The sequence below is a fragment of the Petaurus breviceps genome, unplaced genomic scaffold (genome assembly GCF_028583685.1).
Source record: "Petaurus breviceps papuanus isolate PSGF00001 unplaced genomic scaffold, PetGlider_PUasm1.0 90822, whole genome shotgun sequence".
Lineage (NCBI taxonomy): Eukaryota > Metazoa > Chordata > Mammalia > Diprotodontia > Petauridae > Petaurus > Petaurus breviceps.
In genome coordinates this window covers 4,267,323-4,280,819 of record NW_027187351.1, presented here as the reverse complement: position 1 = coordinate 4,280,819, position 13,497 = coordinate 4,267,323, and the positions used below count along the sequence as shown (strand labels likewise).

The 13,497-nt window shown below is 40.9% G+C and overlaps 1 protein-coding gene across 1 annotated transcript in view; it reads left to right on the top strand.

Moving 5' to 3' along the window:
• TRAM2 (translocation associated membrane protein 2) overlaps positions 1 to 13,497 on the top strand; it is a 107,141-nt gene that overhangs the window by 74,926 nt on the left and 18,718 nt on the right. The window contains exons 3-4 of the mRNA XM_069070591.1: positions 8,445 to 8,554; positions 9,897 to 10,013. Of these exons, the coding sequence (XP_068926692.1) occupies positions 8,445 to 8,554; positions 9,897 to 10,013 (227 nt within the window). The remainder of the gene's footprint in view (positions 1 to 8,444; positions 8,555 to 9,896; positions 10,014 to 13,497) is intronic.

Below are 13,497 nucleotides of genomic sequence, written 5' to 3'. Positions count from 1 at the left end.
ACACACACACACACACACACACACACACACACACACACACACACACAACATTTTCTCTCTCTCTTCTTTCTCCTTTCTACCTCTCTGTCTTTTCCCCCCTCCATCTCTCCTCTCCCTTTCTCCCTCTCCTTTTTTTCTCTCTCCTTTCCCTCTCTGTCCCTCGCCCCTCTCCTTCTCTTCCCCTCCCCTCCCTTCTTCTCTCCTCTTCTTGTCTCTCTCCTTTTTCCTCTTGTCCCCTGATGAAAGGATGTGGGGGGAAGGGGACCTCGCTCACATAATAATGTTTATTTTGCAGCTAATCTAGAGTAACAGGGACCCATTCTAAAAAAACAAAACCAAAAACCTGTGGAAGCCTAGGAGTTTAGCTTTCATTACTAGCTGCACTGGATCAAGGTGGTTTTTTATCATCTGATCTTTTTGTAAGACCCTGGGTACCTTTTTCACCAGAGCTTGGCCATGTTTCCTGTAACCCCTCCTAGAATGGAACACTCTGCTTATAAAAGGGACCCCAGACAGGCTTCCCAGCTGGAGGTTTGAAAGCCCCTTTCAGTGGAAGCCTTTTGTCTCTTCCTTGTTGGCTCTGAGTGAGCCCTCCCAGTAATTGCTTGCCACTGGGAAATCTAGTGTTGCCTTAGGGACTTTGATGCTTATGTGTCTAACTCTAAAGATTGGAATCTCTCGGCAAAATGGAGTGCCTCTTTGTGTTCTGTAAGCTGAGGTGCAGGGGAGAGACTGGGGCGGGGGGCCGGGTGGGGGGGAAGCAGAGACAGGTGGGCAGTAGCAGCTCTGGAGAAAGAAACCTCACTTAGTAGGAGAGGAAAACTAATCAGGGTAGTACAGATGAGGAAACAGGCCAAAGGATAGGGAATGATTGGCCCAAAGTCAATCTACAGGGAACCTCCCACTGCTCTGCCGCCTTCTTTCCCAAAAGCTCAGGCAATCTTGGGTAGGGGCTGATTTTTACCAAAGGGCATCTAGTTCTTTTTATATTTTTGGTTGAAATCACACCCAGGCGAGGTTCTTGGCCTTATGGTAAAAGACTTCAACTCCAAAGACAACTTGGAAGTCAGGAAGCGTTACTATTACCCAATACCTCTGGGATCTCTGTAATCCTTGATTTTTTTTTTATCTTTCTGCTTTAGAAATAGATCCCTTTTACACTAAAAACAAAAAATTAGCTCTGCCCCCTCAATTTAAGGGGAAGAAATGTTTTCCTGAGTAAACAATTAGAGTTAAAATCCCAATTTCTCTGAGGGCAGACAGCCAGTTATTAATCACAGGGGCAGCCCAGGTTTAGAAAAGAATTCAGCACCTCCTCATTTGCAGAGGTGGAAGAACTATAGATTGGAACACCACATATTCTGTTGGACTTGGTTGCTAGATTGGTTAGTTTGGCTGAATTGCTTCCCCTCCCCTCTCCCACCTTTATATGTTCCTTGTTATAAAGGAGTGATTCTCAAGTGGGGGGGAGGGGGGTAATAGGTACACAAGATGTTCCAAAAATTTTAAAGCTTAAAACCTCACTGAGATTTTTGGGATACACTGTGTATTAAGAAATAAATGTGATATAAAAACAAAAACTTTTTTTTTAAAGAGAGAATATAATAAATACATTGGTACTATTGGAAGAAAATGACTTCAGGGGTCTTCTAATCTGGCTTCCTTGGTTTATAGATTCATTCAGTAAGGATTTATTGAGCACTTAACTATGTGTTAGTCACTTTGGTAGGTGTCAAAAAGAACAAAGACCAAAATGGAACAGTCCTTGCCCTCAGAGTTCTTCCATTCTAGAGAATGAGGAAACAAGACAAAGATTTAAGTGAATATCTCAAGGAATAACCATTATTCAAATCCTTAGGTCCTCTCAAATGCTGTAGAGACATTGTCTATTTCTCTAGAAACAATATCAGAAAAGCCAAAGGGAGAAAACTTATCTTTCAAGGGCTATAAATGTAACCAGAAAGTATCACCCATTTATGGAGAACAGAACTTGAAAGACAGCTGTGGTGGAAAGAATACTGAACTGAATTAGGAAATCTGGGGTTGAATCCCAAACCATACTCTGTGACCTTAGAATTACAGAATCCTTGAATGAGAGATGAGTTATTTCACCTTTTTGAGCTCATTTTCCTCATTCATTCATTTAAAAAAGACTTATTAAAGCCTGCTGTATGCCATCTACCAAGTGCAGTAAAAATAGCATGCATCTGTATAGTCTTTTAAGATTTATAAAATGTTTTCATACCCTATCTTAGGTAATTGAGACACGTATTATTATTATTCTATAAAAGAGGAATTAAGACCCAAAGAAGTTTAGTAATTTACCCAAGGTCACACAATAATATGTGTTGGTGTCAGTATTTAAACCCAGATCTTTTGACTCTCAGACTCATGTCCTTTTTTGATAGCCTATTCAGCAGTCTGTAAAATAAAAGAGTTTTTATTAGGTACTTATTATCTTTAAAACATTTTTATTGATTTAAACAAAAAACATTATTCAGATTTCCAGATATATCTCTCTGTCCTTTCTTTTCCAGAAAGCTGTCCATTGTAACAAAGAATAAAAAAAAGGGAATGGGGGTGGAGAAACAGTTCAGTCACACATTAGCCAAGTCTGACAGTATATACAATGTTCTGCACCTTCCCCTCTCCCTCTGATACTGCAAAGAAGGGTGGAAGGTGCATTTTCTCCTCTCTTCAGGACCAAGTTTGACCATTAGAATTTGTTGTGTTCAATATCATATTTTTGTTTTTTATCATTAAATTGTTGCAGACTGAATGATTTCTGAGGTCCCTTCCAATTCTGAATCAGTCAGACAATCATTAAGCATTTATTAAGTACCTACTATGTGCTATGATTAGAACTCCCTCTAAAACACTCTTCATAGAGGCTGCTTCATTTCAAACGAGATAATATTCTTAAAGTGCCTAGCATAGTAACTAGCGTGTAGTAGGTGACATATAAATGCTTGTTCCCTTCACCTCTTCAGCTGAGCAGAATAGGAGGAAGAGGGCAGAAGAGACATTGGAGCTGGAACAGGGAAGATGATGGGAGAACAGTATTCATTTCCCAAGCTTAGATGGGTTCAGATCAGGTCAGGCCTCATGGAATCTTTGGAGAAAGGACTCATGGAGTGTTAGAGCTGAAATGTCCATTAGAGGTAGATCATTGTATCCAACCTCTCATTTTAGAGATGGGGGGAACAAAACCATGAGGATTGGAAAGCTAAAGATTCACCCATGTAAGAAGTGTGAATGAGTGTTCAGCTACTTGCTGCTTTTTCTGAGAACTTTTGGAGAGCAGGGATAGCCCCGGATGAACAGGAGCTGTGAACTGATGTAACATCCAGAATTTCTGTGGTAATTAGAGACTAACCAACCTGAACCGCAGTGCCTAGAAATAGACAAAGCAGATGAGATGGTCAGTCCATCTCAGGGACTGAATGTAAGAAAGCACAGTACAGTGAGTGAGTAGCAGCTAGAATGGCTTGTGAAAAGCAAATTGTGCCAGACTAATTTAATTCCTCTCTATGATAGAGTGACAGGCCTTTGTAGATAAGAGGAAGCAATAGATGTAATCTACCTGGATTTGCCTAGGAGTTCTGAGTTTACTCCTGTGATTCTGCTTGCCTGTTCCTGGCAGGGGAGGGAAAATTGGACAAAGGGCACTTTTTACTAATAAACGATGGGGCCAGGGGTAGAAGAGGGATGGGAGAAGGGCAGCATAGAGGTGGGATCAGCTGATCAGTGGGGCAGGGTAGAAACTGGAAGATTTGGGGAGAGTGGAAACTATATATGAGGGGTCAAAAGGTCTTGACTACAGGAGGTCCAGGGGGTGCTTAGAGAGATCTCTTAAGGTAGAGGGGGAAAAAAAATCATACCTCCTTGTCTTCATAGAGTGGTGGTTCCTAGAAGGTACTTTGTTGGAGAAGGGGTGGGAAGACAGCCTTCAACAATTCTATCTATAGGTTTTAGGATAAACTGAATTTTCATGGAGTATACAGTACCATTGTCAGTTTTTTCTGGGTTTTAGGCTAACGTTATGTTTCCAGTCACCCAGGTTCTCATCCTCAGTCTTCCTTAACTGCTTCCCTCCACATACAGTCAGGTGCCAAGTCTAGTCAGTTCTCCATCCACTTCATCTCTTACCTCTAGCTAGCTAGGTGTTTCACATTATTCTCGTTAACATACTCTCAGTGTCAGCCAAACTGGTCAATATGAATGAGTGAATGGAACTTATTAAGCTCTTACTATGTCTGCTATCACCTTTATCTAAGCCTTTGGATAATCGGTTTGTTCTCCTGGCTTGGAATGTACTTCCTCCTCATTTCTGCCTCTTAGAACCAGTCCTTAGCCTGCTTCCAGATTTACTGTGGGAAGCCTTTCCTGATTCTCCTGGATCCCCAAATCATTTTGTATTTTACTTGTTGACATGGTACATCCCTCAGTAGAGTTGGCTTCTTTTGCTTCAGCAGTGCCTGGAACATAGTAGGTGCTTAATAAATGTTTATTGAATAGACTAAGAATAATAGCACCATAGATTCATTTGGTATTCTGTAGTGCTTGGAGTATTTCTTTTGCATTTTGTCTTTTTAAAATGTTTGTATCACTATCATTTCAAAGTATATCATCTTCCTTCTCCTCCTCTTCCCTCCCCAGGCAGCCAGCTCTTGCATGGGCCTAGTTACTTATATGTTATTTCCAAAATACAAACCACTATAGAATATATAACTCTTTTATATAAATATGTATTTTTTCTTTTGATAAAGATGAATTGTTTTAAACACCCATTCATTTATCTTCTGTCTTGAATTTATTTTAATTTTAATTTTCAACTGGTACCATATCTTGGTGAATTCCCTAAGTTTACCTCCCACTCTGTAATAGCCTATTTCCTTTTATTTGCATTAAACATACCTCCTTCAAACTTAAAAAGAATGTAAGCCCCATGAGGGCAGAGATTGTTTCTGCCTTACTTTGTATCCTCAGTTTTTAGTGCACTACCTGGCATACATACAGTAGATGCTTAAGAAATGTTTACTGACAGACCATAACAAAGAATAAAAAAGAAATATGGGAGGTGGGAAGCAGTTCAACACAACCTAACATCAGTTAAGCGTTAAGTACAACTCCATGATATAGTTAGGGAAGACAGAGTAGTAATATCCCCATTTTTTTACAGATGAGAAGACCGTCCTGGGTTTTAGAGATCAGATGACCGCCCTACATTGTACCCAATAAGTAACAGAACTAAGCAGACTTGGTAGGGACCAGAGCTAAGAGGTTCTGGCCCCTGGATCTGGTGTTTGTGCCCCCTTTCCATACTCCTTTTTCTTTTTATGAAGTGTTTTCAGGCTTGATTAGAATTCTCTCTCTAGGAATCTGAATGGAAAAAAAAAACCACCAACAAGAAATCCAAAGAATTGGGGGGGGGGAATTTGAGGGGAAGGGAAGGAATAGAATAAAATGCATTCATTGAACTACCATTGATTAAGCACTTGCACTAGGTTCTAGTACTGTGGGAGTCCGATGTCATTCTCAGTCCCCTGCACTCCCCCCCCCCCCCAATAAATTCTCATGTCTCTCATTACCTCCAGGAGCAAATATAAAGTTCTCTATTTGGCATTAAAGCTCTTGTAATTTGGCTCCTTCCTACTATACTCCCCTCTCATCTTCTAAGATACAACACTGGCCTATGTGTTATTCGTTGAATACCTCACACCTCAGTTTCCTGTCTCTGGGCTTTTGCACTGACTCTCTCATACCTGGCATTCCCTCTTGCCTCTTCTACCTCCCAGCTTCCCTGGCTTCCTTCAAAGCCCTGCTCAGGTCCTACCTTTTGCAGGTAGGACTTTATTTGCAGGAGGCCTTTATTGGTCCCTCTACTACCAAGACAGATTACCTTCCATCTACTCTGTATTTATTGTTTATATACCTGTAGTTATTCATGGGTTCCTTGTCTTGTTAGACTGTATGCTTCCTGAGAAACGGCTTTTCTGTTTTTCTGTATCTCCAGTCCTTAGCACAGTGCCTGCTACGTAATTAGCCCTTAATTAATGCTTGTTGACTTGGTTCTTAAAAATAATAACTGCTCATATTTTATAATGTTTTTAAAAAAGATTTACAAGGTTCTTTTCTCACAGTGACTGAGAATTAAGGGGGGGAGGTGTGGGTGGGTAGGTGAGTCGTTGTATTGTGTCTGTACCTATGATTTCATTAGTATAGCTAATTCCTAATGAGTAAACCTTATCTAATCAATTCAGCTCAGAAGCTATTCTGTAACTTAGAGAGTTGCCCGAATCATTGAGCGGGCAAGGCACTTGCCCAGTGTCACAGAGCCAGGCTCTGTTAGAGGTCAAACTTGAACTCAGGTGTTCTTGACCCCAAGGCTAGTTCTGTTATATATTACCTGATGCTGCCTGCCATGTCTTCAACAATCTGTAAATTTTCAAGTTTCTACTGCAATGTTATGTACCCCAGTAGATACAGTACATACTATGTACATTGAAACTGATGCCAGGAAGCACTTTGGAATCCATTGGTTACAGCCCAGTGTTACTATGGCCAAGTTGCCGATTAAATTCTTTATGAGTTTTCATCTCCCTTCCTTGGTGGTCAGAGCTACCTTTTAACTTCTGACTATCAGTGCTTAACATTGGTTACAATAAAGGAAAGAAATCATGGAATGGACTCATTACAAATCCTTCCATCGGTGCCCCAGGAACGGCTAAACAAATGATGTTACATATGAGTGGAATAGAACACTGTTGTACTGTGAGAAAGGATGAGAGGAACAGCTTCAGAGAAACCTAAGGAGACTTAAACGAACTGATGCAGAATGAAGTGAGCAGAATGAGGTCCTAGGAGCAGGACCAGGAAAACAATTTATGCTGTAACATCAACATTGTAAAGACCTACAAGTTTGAAAGACTTAAGAACTCTGATTAGTGCAGTGACCGGCCATGACTCCAGGGGAATGGTGATACGTGCTACCCACCTTTGACCCAGAGATGACACATTTCACAGTGTACCATAAGATATATTTTTGGACATGAACTGTGTGGGAATTTGTTTTCTCTTTATTAAGAGGATTTTATTTTGTTTTGTTTTCCCCAGTGGTGAGGGAGGGAGTAGGAAGAAGAACAGGTAAAATTGAAAAAAAATTAAATTAAAAAACCCTCAGATTTGGTACTTTCCTAATAGGTTAGTGCCAGCATGTCCATTTACAGAAAGACAGCAAAGAACCAAGTGCAGGAGGCCAAAACTTAGGAACCACTCTGATCTGCCACCAGACTAGGGATGTGAGTCATTTCCCAGCGCAGGGACCGACAAGCAGCTACAGTAGTATGGTGTTCCTGGGACTTGGGGGTCAGACTCATTCTGCTTGTCCCCATAGTGAAGCATCAGGAGCACTAAGTGGGTGGAAGTTGCAGAGGCAGATTTAGGCTTTGTGTCAGCGATAACTTGCTAAGAATTAGAGCTCTCCAGAAGTAGAATGGACTTCCAGGATGTGGATAGGAGTGGGGGGCAGGGAGTGGTGTGAAATGGGGACGGTGGTAATGGTTGGGGTGGGGTAGAGGCATGATACGACAGGTTCCTATCTTCAGTCAGTCCACATGCATTTGTTGGCTGTATCTAGGTCTGGCCTCAGATGCTTACTGGCTGTGTGACCTTGGCCAAGTCAATTAACCTCTGTTTGCCTCAGTTTCAGAACTGTAAAATGAGAATGATAATAGCATCTGCCTCTTAGGGTTGTTGTAAAGATTAAATGAGATATTTGTGTTTAGAGCACAGTGCCTGGCATGTAATAGGTACTATATAAATGCTAGCTATTTTTATTATTTTAGCAGTGGAGACTCTTTCAGTTATGAGTTGAACTCAGTGACCTCTGAGGTTCCTTCCACTCTCTTTTTTTTTAATGTTGTATTGCATTTTTATTTTGATAAAACATTTCCCCATTCCATTTTAATCTGATTCAGGCTGCACTCGAGAGGGTGGTGAGTTTAACATCTCTTTCTTACAGCACAGTAGTATTCTGTTACACTCATATTCCATAATTTTTTTCAGCCATTCCCCAATTAGTGATGCTTCCACTTCTAAAATTATGTGATCCCAACTCTCCCTACCTTATAGGCATGTAGCCATTATAGAGGGTTTGCCAGTTGACTTTCTTTAGGACTGTGCTCAAGGTAACTGATGACCAGTCAATAACTCGGAATAGTTTCATCTCCCAGAAGGCAATCTTTGCAAGTCTCCAGTGGCTATCTTGAATCAACACAATTCACCCACTAAACTAGAATCACTGCCTTTTTCCAGAATGATATTGCTTAAAGGGAGGACAATGAGTTCTTGTTAGAAAACTTAAAACCATGATCCTCAGAATTCCCCTGAGACTAGTAGACTTAACACCAAGCATGCTCACTTGTTTCCTCTTCCTTCCACAGAAAGTGAGACTGTTCAGTATCACTATGGGCTGAAGGATCTGGTCACAATCTTGTTTTACATCTTCATCACCATCATCCTGCATGCTGTGGTACAGGAGTACATCTTGGATGTAAGTGTTACCCATCACCAGGGCTCTGACATTGGAAGTTTGGTTCAGTTCATATTCTAGTACTGTGCACCTGGTTTGAAGCCAAACAAGTTTGAATTGGATTCCCACTCTGACGTGCCCCTACTCTGCAAGCTGTCCTCCCATGTGCAGGTTGCAATCATTTAGTCCCACAGACCCATGACCATGGTTGATAGGCTTATTCCATGGTCATGAATTGTTCCATCTAAGAATTTTCAAAATGAAAGCCCTGTCTCCCATTCTGGTCATCATTCTCACCAAGAAAGTTATTTTCTTGATCACCTTGGAGTAGATGTATGCAATCCTATTATTTATGTCCTGCTAATCTCCTCAGTCTCTTTTCCATCATAGAACCCCTTCAAGTTGGCAGATTGATTGTAATCCATTTGGTGCTAGACTTGTAAAATAGCAAGACCTGGATTCATGTCCCACCTCTAAGTCTTACTAGTTGCTATGTGCCCCCAGGAACGTCACTTAACTTTAGAATGTGAGTGTTCCCTTCTGTAAAATGACGAAGTTAGTCTAGACCAGTGGTTCTCAAACTTAACACTCTTAAAACTGAAGACCCCAAAGCGCTTTTGTGTATATGGGTTATCATAGATATCTTTTGTCGTTATATCACTCATTCTGAAATATATGCCCTCCCACCTCCTTTCCCCTTACAGCCATCTCTTCTAACAACGAATAAAAAAGAATTTGTTGAATTGAAGCAGCTCAGTAAAATTAACCAGCACATCAACCAAGTCAGACAATATAGGCTATATTCTGGACACATAACCCCCCATTTTTGTTTTGGAGGGGAGAAGGTAGGGCAGTTGGGGTTAAGCAACTTGCCCAAGGTCACATGGCTAGTTTTTTGTGTTGTGTCTGAGGCCAGATTTGAACTTGGGTCCTCCTGACTCCAGGGCTGGTGCTCTATTGACCATGCCACCTAGCTGTCCCAAACCCCCCATTTCTACAACAAAGGAAGGGAGGAATATTTTCTCATTTCTTCTTCAGGGCCAAGTGTGTAAGTATTCACTGCGCCTTTAGTATATGCCTAGTATATACTAAAAGAAGAGGCATATAAGACAGAGGCTTTATCTAAGTCATGGTCTAAGTAAGGGGGGTTATTTATGTTCCTGTGTCTAAGCAAAACAGATTCCCCCAAGATGCTTGTGTCTGGCCTGGCATAGCATATGGCTTGATTGTACTCAGTAGGTACTTAATAAATGCATTTCAAGTCAGTGCTTGGATCAAGACTTGCTTTACACTTTTAATGTTATTAGTATTCTGTGGGAAGAAGATGGAAATTGTATGTTCATGTTTTTCTTTTTTCCTTTAGAAAATCAGCAGGCGACTTCATCTCTCCAAGGTCAAACACAGCAAGTTCAATGAATCTGGACAGCTGGTAGCCTTTCATCTCAGCTCCTTGGTCTGGTGCTTGTATGTTGTCGTGACGGTGAGTGGCAGTCTTCAGTAGAAGGTTATAATTGGCAGCCTTTTATTAGGGGGTGGTCTAGACTGAGTGGAACATGCAGTCAGCATTTGAAGAGCTAATGAAAATAATTGCAAAGTACTTAGCAGACTAGAAGAAACTAATAAGCACTTTATAGTCCTGAGGTACTTTCTTCCTAAGAAGTATAAAAACACTTTTTTGCCTAGAATACAAATGCGGTCTTATGTGATGACATCCTATTGGCATTCAGTGCCATCTGTAGTCTTACTTACTTAACCCCATTCTTATCCCATCTTTTGTCACTGGGCCTTTGCTCATTCTGTCTGCATCATACCTGGAATGGACATCTCCTGCCCACCTCTGCCTGTTCAAGTTCTTCCAACTAGGTCCAAATTTTGTGCTACTTGTCCTTTGACTTCCTTTCCCTTCCCAGTGGAAAGTCATTTTTCCCTTCTGAAGTTCCTCACTTTGGATTCATACCATTGTATTCATCACATTCTTCCTTATATTATAGTTGGTTGTATATGTCTTCTCCCCCCTTTTAGAGTATAAGCTCCTTGAGTCCAAGAGGCTGCGTCATATTTCTGCTAGGTTACCTAGCTGCCTCAGATTTTAAGATTCTTAATCTTCACCACTTTGATTGTTGTTCTCTTAATAGGAAAGAACATTAGTTCTCAGTTCATCATTGAATCCTTAGCATCTAATACAGTGCATTGCAGAGTAAGTGACTCTAGGTCTTAGCTTTATACACAATAAGCACTAAATATGCTTAATGAATGGAATTACCTTTTAGCCTCACAGTATTTCTATGACAGAAAAGGGATTGAGCAGTAGTAAAAAGTGGAGAAGCTCAGCAAAGAGGATAAATGTCTTACCCAAGGTCACAATTGGTTACCAGCTAGAGCCAGTCTCTGATTTCCAGCCCATTGTAGTATTGATTCTAACAGAGCAAATCCTTTTATGATAAATTCAATTACACAAACATTCTTATGGCTAAAATAGCTCTACATGATGGGCCATTCATTTTGAGAAATATACTGCATTGAAACAATATACATTATATTGAAATCCATAGGAACTGTTTCATTCATTCCAATTACATCCCCAGTGGCGGGCACTTACTAAGTACTGAATTTTGATTGGTAGCTGCATGAAGGTTTTTTGCAAACCAGATTAAGGATAGTCAGTCAACAAGCATTTTTAAAGGGATTACTATTTGCCAGCGCTGTGCTTTTACAAAGAACAGCAAAAATAGTCCCTGTCCTCAAGGATCATACATTCTTATGGGAAAACAACATGTAAATAACTTGGCACATAAAATAATGTACAGAGAAGATAGGAGGTTATATGGAAAGGGAAAGAAGGGAAAGCATTACAAGGTGGGAGAACTCCCAGAGAAAGTGAGCATTTACTTTTATCTTAAAGGAAGTCTGAAATCTCAAAGGGAGACCATTCTAGGCATGGGGAACATGGAGACAGGAGATGAATTGTCATATTCAAAGAAGTACAAATAGACCAGGATGATAATAGGATCAGGCATGGAAGAAGTATGTGGCCTGTATCCAGACCAGTATGGCTTTTGGATACAGGGAAATTTAAGTACAACAAAATAATTCAGTCAGTGATGTGCTCTTCATCATGGCAAGAGTTGACCAGTGATGCCACAGAAATCCTTAACAACAGCCTCACCCTCTTTTCCTGGAACTCCCATCTGTAAACTGCCCTCATTCAGGACGTAGAGCCAGCCTTATGTGAAATCCAGACATAGCCCTTAGAAAAATTAGCAGGGATCTGGTTTCTTCCATACTAAGTGCATGCACTTCTCACCCTAAAAGCCATTGACTCCAGAATCATAATTAAGAGTTGGAAGGAACATGAGGCATCATTTTACGAATGAGGAAACAGAGGCCCAAAGTGGTTAAAAAAGTGCTTTACAAATATTATCTCATTTGATCCTCACAACATCTCTACCGTACCAACAATAATAGTTGCTGTTATTAGTCCCATTTTACATTTGAGGAAACTGAGGCAGACAGGTTAAGTGACTACAGGATCAGACAACTGGTAGCTGAGGTCTGTTTTGAACTTAGGTCTTCCTGACTCCAAGTCCTGTGCTTCCTCGCTGCGTACCTTTCAGCCACATAAGGAACCTTCTCAGACTTGATGGAACAGCCCTGATCCACCAAAGCAGGAATCAAAATGCTTCTTCTTCTTGTTAATGATAAACAGATGAGTCACTTGCTCAATCACACCATGGATTGAATGGGGAGGAAGAAGGCGCCTCTATTATTCAGGCCCTTGTCAATGGCGGACCCCTCCAATGCCACTTACTATTCCACTCACACTTAGGTTTAGAGGGCCCAGGCCTGGCCATGTAGCTATTAAAGACTGAGATTGCCAGGAGCATTTAACATGCATATGAATGTAAACTCTGACTTCTCTTCCCACTCCCACCCCCCACCCCCAACTTTCTGTACCGTCCACTGGAGTTTTGAAGTGGGGGAGGAGTGGCTTGTCTAGTCTTCTTACAAAAGTATTTCTTCATCTCTCTGAATCACATTTCTTCTTCAGACACCACCCCAGACATTCTTCTCCTCCTTTCTTCATGCCCTCTCCCACAACGTGACACATTTAGACCAGGTTTAGGGGCCAAATGTCATTACATAGGGTGATTTTTTTTTTTAAGTCCTTGGAAGAAGTGAAATGTTTAGTCATTTTTACCATTGTTCTTTCCTCAACCTCCCCCTTCAGGAATTTCTTCTCCCTCTCTCTGGATTTCTATTAAACAGTAATGATAGTAATTAATTAGGGGGGCATATAGCACGTTTTCTTTTGGGAAGCTCCAGATTGCCTTTTACCAGGGTGAGAGCCAGCATCACTCTCTTCCACTTAACACAACAGGCTCCCATTGGCACCTCAGGGGAGCAGAAATGTGAAAGGTTTTTTACCAGAGTAGTGCTCTGTGGAATTTTGTTTTAAAGGATGTTGGGAGACATCTACTAATGTGGAGAAGTAAGCAGTTACTTTTTTTAATTGTTCAATTAACAAGCATTTATTTTCTCTCCCTACCAATGCCCATCCCTTATTTACTTTTTTTTTTTTTGCTTTTTGGAGGGCATTTGGGGTTAAGTGACTTGCTCAGGGTCACACAGCTAGTTTTCGTGTTAAGTGTCCGGGCTGGATTTGAACTCAGGTCCTCCTGACTCCAGAACTGGTGCTCTATTCACTGTGCCATCTAGCTGCCCCAGCCCATCTCTTATTTAAAAGTAAAACAAAACACTTGTAACAAATAAGCATAGTTCTACAAAACAAATTCTCACATTGTCCATGTCCAAAAATGTATGTCTCATTCCACACCTTGAGTTCATCAGTCCTCTGGGATCATGGTGGTTTTTTGCATTGAACAGAGTTCTTAGAGCATATAAAGTTGTTTGTCTTTGTTATGTTGTGATTGTATAGTTATTCTCCTGGGTATGCTTACTTGACT